The sequence below is a fragment of the Ursus americanus genome, chromosome 18, assembly GCF_024610735.1.
Source record: "Ursus americanus isolate L20-20 chromosome 18, mUrsAme1.1.p, whole genome shotgun sequence".
In the NCBI taxonomy this organism is placed as follows: domain Eukaryota; kingdom Metazoa; phylum Chordata; class Mammalia; order Carnivora; family Ursidae; genus Ursus; species Ursus americanus.
In genome coordinates, this window is record NC_142144.1 from 26,897,421 (window position 1) to 26,914,015 (window position 16,595).

Genomic DNA, 16,595 nt, shown 5'->3' on the forward strand with positions numbered 1-16,595 from the left:
TCTGAGTCCCAGAGAAGCATGATATCTGCCCAGGGATTGTTTCTGCAGCCTGACTCCATGAATTTAGATTTGGACCTTGGAAGACATCAAGTTCAGACCAAAGCTTAAGTAGTTGCTGTTGGCCAGGGCGCAAACAGAGCGTAATACCTGCTTTTTGTCATGAAACATCTTGTGTCTTTGGGACTTGATGGCCCTAATAGAACCAACCTTGGAAAGATGACCATATATCTCTATTTCCTCAGAGCTAGTCTACTTAACACCAGTTTCCCTGGTGTAATTAGTAATAATTCTCCCTTTCATTGTTAAGTGGCCTAGCTTGGATGACCTAATACATGAACACCCTAAAAGTAGGGCCTATTTGAAGCAGCAGGAGCATCAGATTCCAGGGAAGTGATAGGAACAGTAGTTCATAACTTTGCGATGGCTGTGTCCTGAGGTAGACAGAGTGAACACATAATAGCACATGGGAGATACTCCCAAGGACTCTTCAAATTAAATGGGTGGTTCTTTCATCAAATTTGGAGATACTCCATTAGATTTCAGTTGTCACTGAAAAATTGCTTAATATCCACCCATAATAATAACTTTATTTGGATCTGTGGACTTCCTTTAAGACAATAATTCACTAGAATGATTGTTATTTCTGGTAGCTTCTTGTTAGGATAATAAAACTGTATCGTGTTTATAAAAAATGTCCTTTTCGTTTTTATTATGGAGGGACTGACAACCAATTAATCTAAAATGATGTGTGATTATTGAATAACAAAAGAATGAGTGTCCAAAACAAAGCAACTCTGTGTTTTCCCACTGGAACATTAGCTTTTCTATCAGAAGATCACTCTTATTGGCGTTGCCTCTTATGAGGTAAGGAGTATGTGGGAAATCTTCTAAGCCTTGTAAACTTTGGCCTGTTACTCATATTTAACATTAAATATTAAAATATAATGGAGTAATATCTACAGGAAAATAGAAAAAAATTTCAAATACTTCCCTATTCACCATCATTGCTAAAGATTCAACAGTTCTCTTAAGATAAAGTTGCTTGATGGTCATACATTTACACATGAGTTTTTATTTATTCTATTTGTAACTCTCATTGCTTAGAGACATTTGTTTTTTTAAGATTTTATTTATTTGACAGAGAGAGAGAAAGAGCACAAGCAGGGGGAGTGGCAGTCAAGGGAGAGGAAGAGGGAGAAGCAGGCTCCCTGTCGAGCAAGGAGCCCAATACAGGACTCGACCCCAGGGTTCCGGGATCGAGCCAAAGGCAGATGCTTAACCTACTGGGCACCCAGTTGCCCCTAGAGATGTTTTATTATAAGACATCCTTGATATTCTTCTTGCTAATGGCTTGTAAGGCCATGAGAGATTTTCCTATTATTTTAAAGGATAAATAACTTGGAATCTTCAAAAATGAGATGTCATTTGTGATTCCATAAATTCTGAGGTAACTTGAAAATATCAAGGTGCGTTTGCCATGACTTTGAAAAGACTGACATTAAAAGCCATACTTTCTACTCTCCACTAGATTGGGGAAAGTGAATTTCTGGGATTTTTATAAGCCAGGGGAAATATACTTATTTAATATAATCTTGAGTTATTGCATCCATGAAATATCTTGACTTGAGAGGGATAAGAATTTTCTCAAGTTTCTGTGAATGGGCTATTAACTGTCTTTTTTAGGTAACCTTGAGACTCAGGGAAACCATGTCCTCCTGCACATGAAATGAATGCTGAGGGAAGATCAACTAAAGCTACAAATAAAAATTTTTTTCTGGCCAAATTTCCCCATGTGTCAAAAAAGAGAATTACTCTGGACAGATGTAGATTTGTGTCTATAGTTTGCTTGATACTCATAAAAAATATTGGTTTGAAGCACAAATATGTCAAACATTTAGCTGCTGTTGCAATGGCGAACTGCAATGCAAATTGCCATTGCAATTTTGGTAGAATGTTTAATAAATTAATATACATACTTATTGAGGAGTATAGGTGCGCTCATTTCTAGATGTGTGGATTCAGTTAGAAGGCATGCCAGATGATCATTAACAACACTGTCTCAAGTAGTACAGATCAGAGCAGTTTCTCATCTTTTCTAGAAATAGCTTTATCCTCAGGTATATTTTTTTCACCTTAAGTTTTTAAATAAACACTGATATGTGAGGGCCCCTTAGCTGGTCCCCAGGCAGAAAGTAGCTTGGGATATAAAATCATCAGGACAATTGACCTTGGTCTGAGTTAAAATATGTGAAGCTTTCTACTGAGGTCCTGCATCTCTGTCACCTAGACACAAGTAATTCTGTCTCAGAATATGCTCATATTGCAGATCTATTGGCTAGATAAGATCTACCCAGATACTCTATTATAATGATATTTTCCACAATTTACTTTGAAATTTGTTAATTTCCATTACGTTTGACACCAGAGAGTGATAGATATTTTTTACTTATTCTTTATCGTTTTGTCTCACTAGAATCATTAGAAATACATTTTATAGGTTACCTGGGAGCTCATTTATACCCAGTACCAAGAAAATGGACTTTATATTTGCTATAGTACTTTCAAACTAGAAATATTTTATGTCTTCTGTGTTACAGGAGGAATCTTAATTTTTAAGTAATCAAAGCCTAGTTTTAAATAGTCTGCAGCCATTTTCAGGTACCAATACATTTTTCAAATAAAATTCTCTCATTTTGCCTTATTTTTCTCAGCTCCTGAATATGACATTATAAAAGTACCAGGATTCATAATCAGTACTGAAAGTAATGATAAATGATATAAATAAAGACAAATCTAACATTATTTATGAATGACACTATATGTATATAGAATATGCAAATGGCCTACAAACTATTGGAATTCATAAGTGAATTTAATGTTAACTATACCTCATTAAGTATTTAAAAAATTATTATAAAAAAGTGAATTTACCAATATTGCTAAATATAAATTTAGCATAGAAAAATCATTACATATCAATAACAAAATAGAAAAGAGAGTTTAAAGCACAATTTATAATAGCATCAAAAATATAAAAATATATGAATAAATCTAATATAATATATGTAAGACATTTATACAAGAAGAATCAATACAACATTATTGAGAGAAATTTTAAAAGACCTAAATTAATGGATTAGAAGATGCAATAGTATCAAGATGTCAGTTCTCTCTAAATTGAAGTGTAGGTTCAAGGCAATCCCAGTCAAAACTCCACCAGGTATATTGTGAAAATTACAAAGCAGATGCTAAAATATATGATGCCAATACCAGCCAATCCATCCATAAAGAAGAAATCATTTAGAGGGCCAAAATCAAGACTTATTATAGAGCTATAGATAATAAGACAATGCAGTATTGGTGCAAGTTTAAGAAAAATAGACTAGTGGAACAAAACAGGAGGTTCGAAACAGATCCAAACATATGTGATCGATTAGTTTATGTCAAAAGTACACTGCAGTGCAATGGGACAGGGAGATTTTCAATAAAATCATGTTGAGTCAAATAGTGTGCACGTAGTAAAAAATAAATCTTACCCTTGCCTCGTACCATACACAAAGATTAATCCTAGATGGATTGTATATCTTAGTATGAAAGGTAAAAATATAAAGCTTCTAGAAAGTAAGGTAGGAAGCTTGGACTTACCAGAATATTTTCCTTTGGAGAAAAATGGGATAGACAAATGAATAAAATTATGATTCTTTTAAGAAGGATAAAGACCAGGTGAGTCAGTGTTGGATAGGCAGTGACACCACTTATTGCTCCATCATTGCTACGATGTAGTGATACAGTCATAAAATCTCAGTGGATACCAAAGTAAGCATTTGTTTTTATTTTTATTTTTTTTTAAAGATTTTATTTATTTATTTGACAGAGAGCGAGAGAGGGAACACAAGCAGGGGGAGTGGGAGAGGAAGAAGCAGGCTCCTAGAGGAGGAGCCTGATGTGGGACTCAATCCCAGAATGCTGGGATCACGCCCTGAGCCGAAGGCAGACGCTAACGACTATGCCACCCAGGCGCCCCCAAAGTAAGCATTTATGAAAGTCTATGAGACACCTGGAGCCAGGTGATCGCAACTAGGTTATCTTTATATCTCAAATCAGCTGTGAGTTGGCTTATTGATTGATTTTGGACTCATTTGTTGGAGATTGTGTGACTTCTGGCTCACCTAGGGCAGCCTTGGCTTTGGCAACTGAAGCAGCTCAGTTCTGCTTAGTGTGCATTTTATCCTTCAGTTGGCTAACTTGGACATATTTTCATGATAGTAGCAGAGATGGAAAAGAGAGGAGTAATCTAATTGTGCAAGTGCTTTACAAGTCTCTGCTTGCATTATATTTGCTAATGCTCCAGTGACCAAATCAAGTCACATGTGTGGGACCAAAATCAGAGTGAGGAACTGGGGTCATTAATTCAATTAATATACCACAATTGTACAAGATTACTTAACTAATCAATAGTTGAGCTGAGGTTTAATCCACAACTCTTTAAGCCTAGTACTAATTCCAAAGCACTATTCCTTCAAAGATTACTGTATAATCTTTATAAAATCACAAACATTGTGCTAAAAACTTAGTCTGTTCAGGGGCATTTGATAGTAATAAATTATTTGATTGATCAATGCTCTCTCTTTGTGGCCATTTAAAAGCTCAGTAAGGGTGATTTATCTTCTATTTCTCAGATAACTGAAATACTTGGAGAGATTTCTGAAAATAAATTGGTCACTTTACAAGCTGAGGCCATATAGACAGGCATTTCTATAGTTCTTAATTTCAATGTTTGCTGTGTAATTCAAGGGCAATCTGCAGAAGGAATGAAATAGGCAAATAGTCTCCTCCAATTCTGCTTGCACGAATGCTGCTCAACCCAAAAAAGTGGAAATAATTAAAATTTTTTAAACCTATTTATTTATTTATTTGTTCCCAATTAGTTAATGGAACTTGGAGAGTCATACCCTGGAGAACTAGGAAGTTTCTTAACTTCTTTATGTTTCAGAATCACAACACTAAATTGTTAAGGGAGTTGGAAGGTCCCTCATAGCAACAGAAGCTTTAGTAGTCTTAGATCCAGAGATAACCCTTTGGAAGTTTTGGGGAGCAGATCATAGGTGGTGATTTTGGCAGAACAAATCTTTATGTCGTTATTTTTCTTAAGAAATTATTTTTATACTTTTAATTAACAAAAGCTCTGTATGTTGAGAACTTGTGAATCAGGCAAGAATTGGGTTGATTTTTTTGCAAACCAAGAACATCCATATCCTTTTTCATTGCAATCTTCCGAATAAAAATACTTCTGCACAACTCACTCAAATATAGTTATCATGGAATGTTGTCCTAATTACAAAAATTAGATTCTTTTACTTTTTTGAGCACTGCACAAGATTCACAAGAAAGACCATGCTGAAAATCAACTTTAAATATTGAGGCATACATTAATCAAAAAGGAAGATGCTCTTCACATGTGCTAAGGTAAATGAGAGTGGACATTACCCATCTCTTTCTGTATCCTCAGATTTATAAAACTTATTAATGGGTCTCAGGTAGGCCAGGAAGCCAGAATAGAGATATTTACTTTAACAATAAGTACTAGTTGGTAGGGAAAATACTGAGTTGAAATGAGTCCTAAATATGGGATAGGACTTTGGCTTTATGCTTTAGATTTTCGCATTTACCTCAGATAAGTCATTAAATGCCTTCAAGCATCCATCAACTTCAAAATAAGAGGATTGGATTAGAAATCTGAGTCTGTTCTGGCTCTGACATTTAGAAAGAAAGAGGGAAGTCTGTTAGAAAATATTTAATTATCTTAGCACTGGAATCAGAAATCATTATAAAGAAAGTATCATAATAAAATTACTTAGGATAGGTGAGACTCTTAAAAGGATATGAGATAAGGGTAATGGAATGAGTAGTACTCAATCTGCATGTGAAAAAGAGACCTCATTGTTTTGTTTATGAGAGAGAGGACAAGAAAGTGGTGAAAAAAGAAGAGAAAGGGGAAGGCAAGAGGAGCCAGAGCTAGAGCAAGAAAATTGGGTGCTGAGTGGGGAAAGACAATAGAGAAAGCCTCAGTCGAAGTGGTGGTGTGTGCTGACCAAAATGAACAAAAGAGCAGAAATGTCTAACATTAACCTTTCTGGAAATAATCAGTTAAGTGTTTCATATTCATACATGGTTGGGGGTTGAAATTTCAATAGATTATAAAAAAGGTGCTAAGTTTTTTATCTGAGTCAGTGTAAACTAGCACTGGGTCAGCATACAGGCAATTGTAGTTCTGGAAAGCAGGGAGGCCATGAAATCATAAATTCTTTGTGATTCTCTGAAATATTAGAGAGTTCATGAAATTGGAGTGGTGGAGGGAGAATTTAAAACAAGTTAATTTAGGAATTATCATCCTCCTTGTATAGATTAGAAAACTGAGTGTCCAAGAAGCCAAGTGATTTGTCTAATTGTGTATACTGGTAAGTGGCATGGTTGGATTTAGAGTCCAAATTTCACACTCAGAGGACAGTGCTATAAAACCCTACAGAGGATGATTGTTTAGGAAGCACTATAAGCTCTTCTAAGAGTACAAGTGGTCATTGCCTTCCCCATCCCCCTCACTCTACATCAAATATATAAGCTAAGAGCTCATTGTCTTTGTTTCTTAAATGAACTAGTTTCTTTAATGTTACAGATAAGAATGCAGATGTAAATGACAAGTTAAGAAATCTTCAGGCTTTTATGTTGACATGGAGAACTGTAGTGAAAATGTACTTATTTGAATATGTATCAAAAGCTTTCCACATTCAAGGCAGTGGTGTATTATTAAAAATCTTAAATGTGAGCTATTACTTTGCTAGTATTATGGGGAACAAGCTCTTGAGAAGCTCACTTCTACTAGGGGTGGAAGCAATTGCGATGTACATATATGGCTGTAGTTTGGTGTAATATACTTGAGTAACCTAAGTATGTACAAAGAACGAAGCTGTACTTGAGACTGTGGCATACGGTTTTGATGACAGAATAAGTATTCATGAAAGACCAGATTGGAGCTGGGGAGAAAGGCTACTGCATGGAGATAAACTGTTGATTAAAGACATAAAAATATGAAGTGGCCTGACAAGTATGAGAAACTACACACTGGTTGTTGTTTCAGACCAATGTGTGGAAGTGTAGTGTTGGGAGATGAGAAGTAGGGATAAGTAGGCAATGATGAAGATGTGAGGCTTGAGTACTTGTGATTGATTTCATTTGAACTTCACTTGTAGGACCGTGGTTTTTAAACATGTCTCCATATGTGACCAATTGTGAGACATAGCACAAGTAATTTGAACTGTAATATAAAATACTCACTTTGAAAATTGTTTTGTTTTTAAGTGTGGGTACAGGATTATTCCCTATTCAAAAATGCCTTCCCAAAGATGGAAATCAGGTGGTACTATAGTGATTGGATGCATGTTTATCTTCTATTTATATTCATTAGTGTACAGCTATTTATATTCATTAGTGTACATCTGTTATATTACGTAATTAGCAGGTTTATGAAATGCAACTAAATCCTTCCTCAGTGTAACTTTTACAGAAATTTTTTCTTTCCCCAGCAAATCTCCTGCAGTCCTTACCTTGATTAAATCTAATGCATTTTTTGATTAAACTAAGTCTCAAAATGTCTCACTGAGCAGCATCCCCAACATAGAGTTAGGATCCTTCCTCTCTGTGTTCTCCTAGTACCGTAGGGCATACTTATATCATGTTCTTGTAATTATTTATTTACTTGACTGTGTGATATTCAATTGTGAGTTGCCCAAGAGCAGCTTTTTATGTAATTCAACTCTTGATCTTCAGTGAGTTGTAGTATATTCAATAAATGTTGAATGAATGAACGGATAATTAATATGGTATTGCCAGAATAATGATCCTTTTAAAGTACCCCTAGCAAACACCCATGGAAAGTTGGTAGAATTTAATTTTTATAATATATACAATGTATATTTTTATTCACTACTGCAGATAAACAAAAAGGAATAAAATGGTCAAGGCAAACTTGACAGTCATTTCAGATTTTATTTTTCTGGGATTTACTGACTACCCCAAAGTTAAGGTCATCATATTTGTGTTGTGCTTGCTGATGTACCTGATCACCCTGCTGGGTAATATAATTCTGATCTCCATCACCATCCTGGATTCCCACCTACACAAACCCATGTACTTCTTCCTCAGCAACCTCTCCTTTTTAGACATCTGGTACACCTCTTCTGCACTCACTCCAATGCTGGCAAACTTCGTTTCAGGAAGAAACACCATCTCATTCTCAGGATGTGCCATTCAGATGTACTTTTCTCTTGCCATGGGCTCCACTGAGTGTGTGCTCCTGTCCATGATGGCATATGACCGGTATGTAGCCATCTGCAACCCCCTGAGATATCCTATCATCATGAACAAGAGCGTCTGTGTGCAGATTGCGGCTGGCTCCTGGGTGACAGGCTGCCTCACTGCCCTGGTGGAAACAATGTCTGTGCTGCATCAGCCTCTCTGTGGAAATAGCATCATCAATCATTTCACTTGTGAAATTCTGGCTGTGTTGAAACTGGTTTGTGTAGATACTTCCAGGGTGCAGTTAATCATGTTGGTGATCAGCGTAGTTCTTCTTCCTATGCCGATGCTCCTCATTTGTATATCTTATGCATTCATTCTCTTCAACATTCTGAGCATCAGCTCAGTGGATGGTCGAAGCAAAGCCTTTTCAACATGTGCAGCCCACCTGACTGTGGTGGTTTTGTTCTATGGGACAGCTCTCTCCATGTACCTGAAGCCCTCGGCTGTAGATTCACAGGAAATAGATAAATTTATAGCTTTGATATATGCTGGATTAACCCCCATGTTGAATCCTATCATCTATAGTCTATGGAACAAAGAGGTAAAAGCAGCTGTGAAAAAATTGCTGATTAGGAACCCTCTTTGTGCTTTTTTAATCCCCAGTAGCAAATAATATCAATAAATATTAACCTGAGGCATGTTTTAGTGGTCAGTACACAACAGAACATTGGAATAATGGGGGAAGACACTCATTTTTTAAAAAGATTTATTTATTTATTTTAGAGAGTAAGAGAGCATGAGTGGGAGACACAGAGGGAGAGGGAGAGAGAATCTTAAGCAGAGTCTGCACTGAGTACAGACCCCAACATGGGGCTTGATCTCAGGACCCTGAGATCATGACCCGAGCTGAAACCAAGAGTCAGATGCTCAACTGACTGCACCACCCGGTGCCCCAGGAAGACACTCATTTTAAATGAGATGTGTGATTTCTTAAGTTTCTTCCTTGACTGACTACTGAAACTAAAATAATATAGATATCTCTTATATAAGCATATCTGAAATCGTAAGCAAATAGGTCTCATGATGACAAATTTCAATTTTTATTTTGGGTTATAGAGTGTAAATATAACTTTAAACATTAAGTTAGTGTATTGTTAGTATTCAAAATTATGTACATGTAATATACAAATGTAATACCTATAGTAGACTTTTTAGCTAATTTATGATTAACCTCTGCTTTAGGCTGAATTGTGTCCCTCCAACACTCATTTTGAAGCTCTAACCCCCCAGTACCTCAGAATGTATCTATATTTGCCTTTAAAAAATTGATTAAGTTAAAATGAGCCTGTCAGTGTGGGCCCTCATACAATCTGAGTTGTGTCATTGTAAGAAGAAATTTAGACACACATGGTTTCACCAAGGATGCTCACATATAGAGGAAAGGACATAGCAAAAAGGTGGCTATCTGCAAGCCAAGGAGAGGCTTCAGAAGATATCAAATCTGCCAACACTTTAATCTTGGACTTCTAGCCTCCAGAAGTATGAGCAAGTAAATTTCTGTTGTTTAAGCAGTCCAATCTATGGTATTTTGTAATGGCAGCCTTAGAAATCTAGTACAATCTCTTTTTCAGCAAAGCTAAATTTAATGAAAGTAATTGCGTATTACACAAAGTGTAACTATGTTTTACATGTGTGGATATATCTGTGCATGTAGATAGATATGTGTGATATGAATGTCTATGTACACATGGAAAAGGTCTGCACAAATATATCCTGAATAGAAATGAGGTAGGAGTGCCAGTCTGGAAAAATATATCAGAGAGTTTAGCAGTTTGTTGTTGGTCTTAGAATGCTGACATTATTTTGTAAATTCAAAGAAGCTACAGGATGTTCATTGAAAGTACTAGTAACCTTTCTTTTTTTATTGTGCTTTCCCTTGACACCTAGTTTCTTAAATCCAAGGGTATAAATGAACCCATTAGTTTATTATAAGATATACAATACCCCAAACCCACTAAAATGGTGTGAAATATTGAAATACATGAATATATCTTATTATATAAACCATAGTATACAAGGAATTAAAAATTGTACACTCAGCAGCATTTGTAGCATTTGTATATACTTTCTGGACCAGATGACTAAATATAAGTTCAGTGTGCAAAACTTGTTTGCTCGCATGAAGTTGTTGCCAGAAATCAATAAAATTGTTGTGATGGCTTGGATCCAGAAAGCAATGGGATGAAGAAAATAGGATGAATATGGGAATTACAGGGTTGTAGTGCTGATTTGATTTCTCAAGTATTAATAAACGGTCATCAAAGATGATTGGTCCATTGGTCTAAGTAAAGATCTCAGATGCAGCCATTGGATGAGAGGAGAAGCTTAAGGACGATGACTTCATGAAGATAGGGGTGTAAGTTGATTGACTGGTTTGATGGTAAGACTTTCAGGTGAACATATATTAGTGAAGTCCAGGCAAGAAATCAGGACTAAAGCTATACATATGTTGAGAAGTCTTTTGCACAGAGATGGAAATTGAGCCCTAGGTGTGGCTGATGTCATCTAGGGAAAAATTTACCTGTGATTTCAAATGTATTGAGAAACATCTTGTTAGTGTGTTACAAGTCTAGGCCTATCACTCTGGTAGTACTTAGGGATATAAGCGTAAAATACCCCAAGTTATCTCTTTCTCTTTCCCTGACAGTCTGAGCTGAGTCATTCCCTGTGTGGATGTCCTTTTGATTGTACTTGGGTTCTGACAACCTGAATTGGGCCTCCCTTTCATGTTGATATTTCACTTACTCCATCAGGCTCCCAAACATCATGCTGGATAGAACAAGCAAAGAAGCCCTCCTGAACATTGTTTGGCTGCTGAAACCTTTGCCGGGTGGCCCTTGAGGATAGTTGCTCTGTTCATCCAGCTCAGGCTATGACACTGTACCAGGCAGCTCAACTATATATCAAATAAACATATGGTATGATATCACATAAAAAATAAAACTGCATACTATTATTCACTAGCAATTTCAAAGGGATTTTTTAAAAAAGAAAATATTTAAAATGAAACTGTTGCTGCTGAAAAAGTGAAATTGTCAGTATTCTTTAAGAAGGATTTATACAATTGATATATCTTTTTTCTCAGCTATTTTTTTATTAGAGAATAATTATACACTGATGTGATTTTTGTTTTACCCAGCCCAAATGACCTCTTCAGTATATTTATCAATGTTTTATCTGCTCTTATATTTCCATACATTTAAAATTAGCTGATACTTTATCAAAACCTTTTGAATTTGTTGTTTAGCCAATGAAATAATACATAAATTCAGCTTCTCTTATCTCACTGTATTATATCAAGTACTTGGACTATATTTTGCTATTCTTTAAAAATGTTAATTCAGTAGTTAATTATTGCCTTCTGTTTTAAATTTATTTGACATTAGACTTCATACAGAGAACAGTGAATTCTGCCATTGGGGATATTTCAGAATCTAATAAATGATTTGGTATAAAAGAAAAATTGCCATAACAGAGGTAAAGTTCAAGGCAGCATAGAGGAGGGAATAACTGAGTAAATTTTGGAAGGATTTGCAGAAGATCAAACACTTGAATTGTCTTTAATGAGTAAGAGAAACATGATGATGAGGAAGAAGTGGCATAGGCTATTATCTTTAGGTAGGGAAAGAACATGATATAATTGGAGAACTAATAGCGAATGGAGCATAGCATTGTGCAAAGGGGGTGGGAGAAACATGAGGAGAGAAAGAAGAAGGAGGAAATAGGTACCTGGAAAATTAAGTTGGGGCCAGATCAAGTCCTTGGGTAAAACAAAAATTAGTAATAAACAAACAGACAAACAGAAAAACTCAAGTATTTCTCTCAAAGGAATTGAAAAATATGTGTTTTATTTGTTCAGTAGATAAAGGTACAGTTGGTCCTTGACTTAAAATGGTTTGACTTAGGACTTTTCGACTTTATGATGATGCAAAAGTGATATGCATTCAATGTAAACAGTACTTTGAAATTTGAATTTTGATCTTTTCCTGGGCTAACAACATGATAGCTCTTGATATTCTCTTGTTATGCTAGGCAGTGGCCACAGCCTCTAGTCTGAGCCACATGATCACAAGGGTAAACAACTGATACACTCACAACCATTCTGCACCCATATAACCATTCTGTTCTTCAATTTCAGTATAGTACTCATATAATTTATTATTATATGAAATATTCAATGTTTTATTGTAAACAGGCTTTGTGTGAGGTGATTTTGAACAACTGTTGGCTAATGTAGGTGTTCTGAATGTGTTTAAGTTAGGCTAGGCTAAGCTATGATCTCAGTAGATTAGGTGTATTAAATGTATTTTTTACTTATGATATTTTGAACTTTCAATGGGCTTATCAGGACATAACCCCATCAGTTGAAGAAGATCTGTGCTGGATTTTTTGGAAAAGCTTTATTTTATTTTTCTTATTTCTTAAAGTTTACTCTCACTTCTTATGCCAGTTGTCTCTACATTTTTATCAGTCATTTTCATAAAAAAGTGATTAATTTCCTCATAGCTCCGTGCACCTCTGTATTCCTCAGGCTATAGATAATAGGATTGAGCATGGGAGTGACTACTCCATAGATCAGAGCAATCAATTTGTTAAAAGCAGAATCTTTGGACTTTGGCTTCATATACATGAAGAGGATTGTCCCATAAAACACAGTCACTACTGTTAAGTGGGCTGAGCAGGTAGAGAAGGCCTTTTTTCTTCCTTCTGCTGAATTGATTCTTAGTACAGTAGAAAGGATGAAAATGTAGGAGATACAAATTAACAGTAATGGAGAAAACAAAAATATTACATTGCCCAACATTATAGTAATCTCATTCAAGGAAATATCTGTACAAGCCAGCTTGACAAAGGCCAGTATTTCACAAACAAAGTGATTAATGACATTTTTTCCACAGAAGGGCAACCGTATTGCAAGAATAGTTTCTGTCAGTGAATTGAGAAATCCCAATCCCCAGGAGAGAGCTACCATCTGAATACAGAGTGCCTTGCTGATGATGATGGTGTATCTTAAAGGGTTACAGATGGCTACGTAACGGTCATATGCCATCACTGCTAGGAGCACACACTCTGTGGACCCCATAGAGTAGGAGACAGACATCTGAACAACACATCTAGTGAAGGAGATGGTTTCTTTCTTTCTTTTTTTTTTTTTTTTTAAAGATTTTATTTATTTATTCGACAGAGATAGAGACAGCCAGCGAGAGAGGGAACACAAGCAGGGGGGAGTGGGAGAGGAAGAAGCAGACTCATAGTGGAGGAGCCTGATGTGGGGCTCGATCCCAGAACGCCGGGATCACGCCCTGAGCCGAAGGCAGACGCTTAACCGCTGTACCACCCAGGCGCCCCGATTTTTTTTTCTGTGATAGGAAGTGTATCAACATTGTGGGGATAAAGGAGGATGTGTACCAAATGTCTAGGAAGGAAAGATTACCAAGGAAGAAGTACATGGGCGTATGGAGGCGAGAATCCAGAAGAGTTAGGATGATCAAGGTGCTGTTTCCCAGCAGGATCACCAGGTACATCATCAAGCACATCACAAAAAGGAATTTTTCCACTCTGGGGTACTCAGAAAATCCCTGCAGAACGAACTCAATCTCAGTCCAATTCATCCTGTCCATTTTACTTTTTTATACCTGGAGTAATCCAGAAGAGAAAACTGCATGTGAGTTTAACAAGTCTATACATATTACCATATGCAATAAGAGATCATTGGAGGAGGGGCAACAAGCGTGTCAGCACTAGTGGAGTGGTGGTAGCAGTTGTGAGTTTAGCTGTTTGGATTTCTCTTCTGGCTCTTAAAGGAGAGGATTGAAGACATGTAGTAATTATATGGATAGCTTATTAAAAATACAGGTTTTTGTATTCTATTTCCTGAGATTGTGATATACAGTTCTGAGACAGGGAAGGACTATTTACACTTTTAACAAACATCTGTTATTTCCAATTCACTGGACCCACAGACCCCACTTTGAATATCATCATTTTGGAGAGAGTGTGCCTAATCTGTTAAAAATATCTATGTATTTGATTTTATTTCATGGATATCATTAACAATACCAGTGATTTAAAGCTTTATAATTTATAAATATGTTCACACATATTACTCATTTTATCATCACTATAATTATCTGAGGAAAGTGAAATTTGTAGAGGTAAAATGTATATAAAAACACAGTGAGTGAGCCACTACTCAAATGTGCATTTTCTGACTTTACATCACCTGTTCTTTTTAAACAACAGGCTATTCCCCTCTCCAAATTATGTAAATTGTCTAAGGAGTGTGAATCAGACATCTTTTCAAATAATGTTCTCCAGAGGGGCGCCTGGGTGGCTCAGTTGGTTAAGTGTCTGCCTTCGGCTCAGGTCATGATCCTGGGGTCCTGGGATGGAGCCCCTCATCAGGCTCCCTGCTCAGTGGGGAGACTGCTTCTCCCTCTCCCTTTCTCTCCTTCTGCCACACCTCCTGCTTGTGCTCTCTCTCTCATGCTCTCTCTTTCTCAAGTAAATAAATAAAATCTTTAAAAAAATAATGTTCTCCAGATGCTTCTAATGTGCAATGTGAAAGTAAACCACCTGTCTAGTGGAGTGCCTCTAAATTTTAGAATACAGATGAATCATGTGGGGAATCTTTGTAAGGGACTCTGAATCAGCGGGTCTAAAGCAGATTCTAAGATCTGAATTTATTAACATGTTTCCAGATGCTGCTACTGCTGACTACAGAACTCACATGAATAGCAAGGCCTTTTAGACCATCTCTCTCCAATACTACTGCAGAGTGCCACTAGTGCTTCTGTTGTATACAGGACTGTAATTGAATAGTAGAAAATGAAAAACTGAACACTTTCTGAGATTTGGAGTTGAGATATCTGTGTGAGTGTATTGCAGTCAGTTTTTTGTTCTTTAGATTTTAGATACACAAGCAACCAAGTTGCATACAAAAGAGCCTGTTTTTTCATTTCTGTCCATGTTAAAGTCATTTATTTTCCATTCGTTGAATTTGCAATTAGGGTCAGTATTTTCCAAAAAAGGAATTCAAGGTCAGCTCAAGCATCTGAATTGTGTCTCGTAGAGCATGGACAAATAACTTAAATTTGAAATAATTTAAGGAGTAGATATTACTAGATGACCTTCTTTTTTATAGTAAATAAATCAAAGAACATAATTTTGAAAACACCTTTTCATTCCCAAGGTATTCTACCAAACTTTAAAGTATCCCTAGAGGGTGGCACCTGGGTGGCTCAGTTGGTTAAGTGTCAAACTCTTGATTTCGGCTCAGGTCATGATCTCAGGGTTGTGGAATCGAGCCCCACGTTGTCGGCTCCCTGCTCGGTGGGAAATCTGCTTAAGATTCTCTCTCTCCTTCTGCCTTTGTCCCTCCCCACCCACATTCTCTCTCTTTCTCTCAAATAAATCAATCAATCTGTAAAAAAAAAAAAAAAATCCCTGGAGGAAAAGAAAAGAATTGATCCAATGAATAAGTTTCTACGTAGTGTTTCTAAACAAGGCTGTGTTTCTGGTATAGAGTTTGCCATTTTTCTCTGTGATAGTCATTTGCCAACAGGTTATGTATGCTGCTTTCTATGACAACTCTAGTTTATAATGGTCAGACATATTAATCAGCATAATATAATGTTTATATGTCTTTTGGCTATGGAAAGGAGGACTTGTTGTCCTCCAATTCAAGCTGTACCATACTTTGTAGGCATACACTAAAAAAAAGGGTAGGAAAGGTTGAGTAGGCCAGGATATACTTCTGTTTGGTATTAAGATTTGAATTTGATTGACCGTAGATGTATATATCAACCTACTCTGAATATGAAAATAAAATTCTGATAGAGGCTTTGAAGGACCATCAGTTGTCTGGGGTCTTTTCAAGAAAGATGTGAATCATGTCAAATACCATCTTTTCTTTTCTAGTTACAGGTTCATTCCTATTTGGAAATTACTTGCAGGAAGTAATGGTGGTGTACATTTAGTATCTTGACAGTTCAGAGATAGTTGCTATAAAAAAAATTCACTTGCAAACATTTATAAAAGAAACCACCAATCTGCTTTTGTGCTTGCAAATCAGAGGTGGGAGGAAGGATAATTGACAGTATGGAGGAAATTATTTTCATTACTCTTGCAATGTTAGTGTGATTTTTAAGAAGCAATCGACAAACTCTCTTGTTTAATACCATTGTGACTGAAATTTTTTCTTCATTTTAGCTTACTTCACAAAATGGGTTCCTGGGAAC

General features: G+C 36.3%; 2 protein-coding genes and 1 long non-coding RNA gene across 3 annotated transcripts in view; 2 read left to right on the forward strand and 1 right to left on the reverse strand.

The window, feature by feature from the left end:
• The window catches only part of LOC123781066 (uncharacterized), a 614,912-nt gene that overhangs the window by 127,302 nt on the left and 471,015 nt on the right, over window positions 1-16,595 (forward strand). The gene's annotated exons all lie outside the window — the stretch shown is intronic.
• LOC123781057 (olfactory receptor 13F1-like) lies at window positions 7,293-11,335 on the forward strand. The gene has a single exon (XM_087869505.1). It carries the CDS (start codon window positions 8,009-8,011, stop codon window positions 8,966-8,968), a length of 960 nt encoding a protein of 319 aa, XP_087725631.1. The 5' UTR covers window positions 7,293-8,008; the 3' UTR covers window positions 8,969-11,335.
• On the reverse strand, window positions 12,833-13,967 carry LOC123781175 (olfactory receptor 2S2-like). The gene is made up of 2 exons (XM_087869662.1): window positions 13,804-13,967; window positions 12,833-13,469 (listed from the first exon to the last, which is right to left on the reverse strand). Exons 1-2 carry the CDS (start codon window positions 13,965-13,967, stop codon window positions 12,833-12,835), a joined length of 801 nt encoding a protein of 266 aa, XP_087725788.1.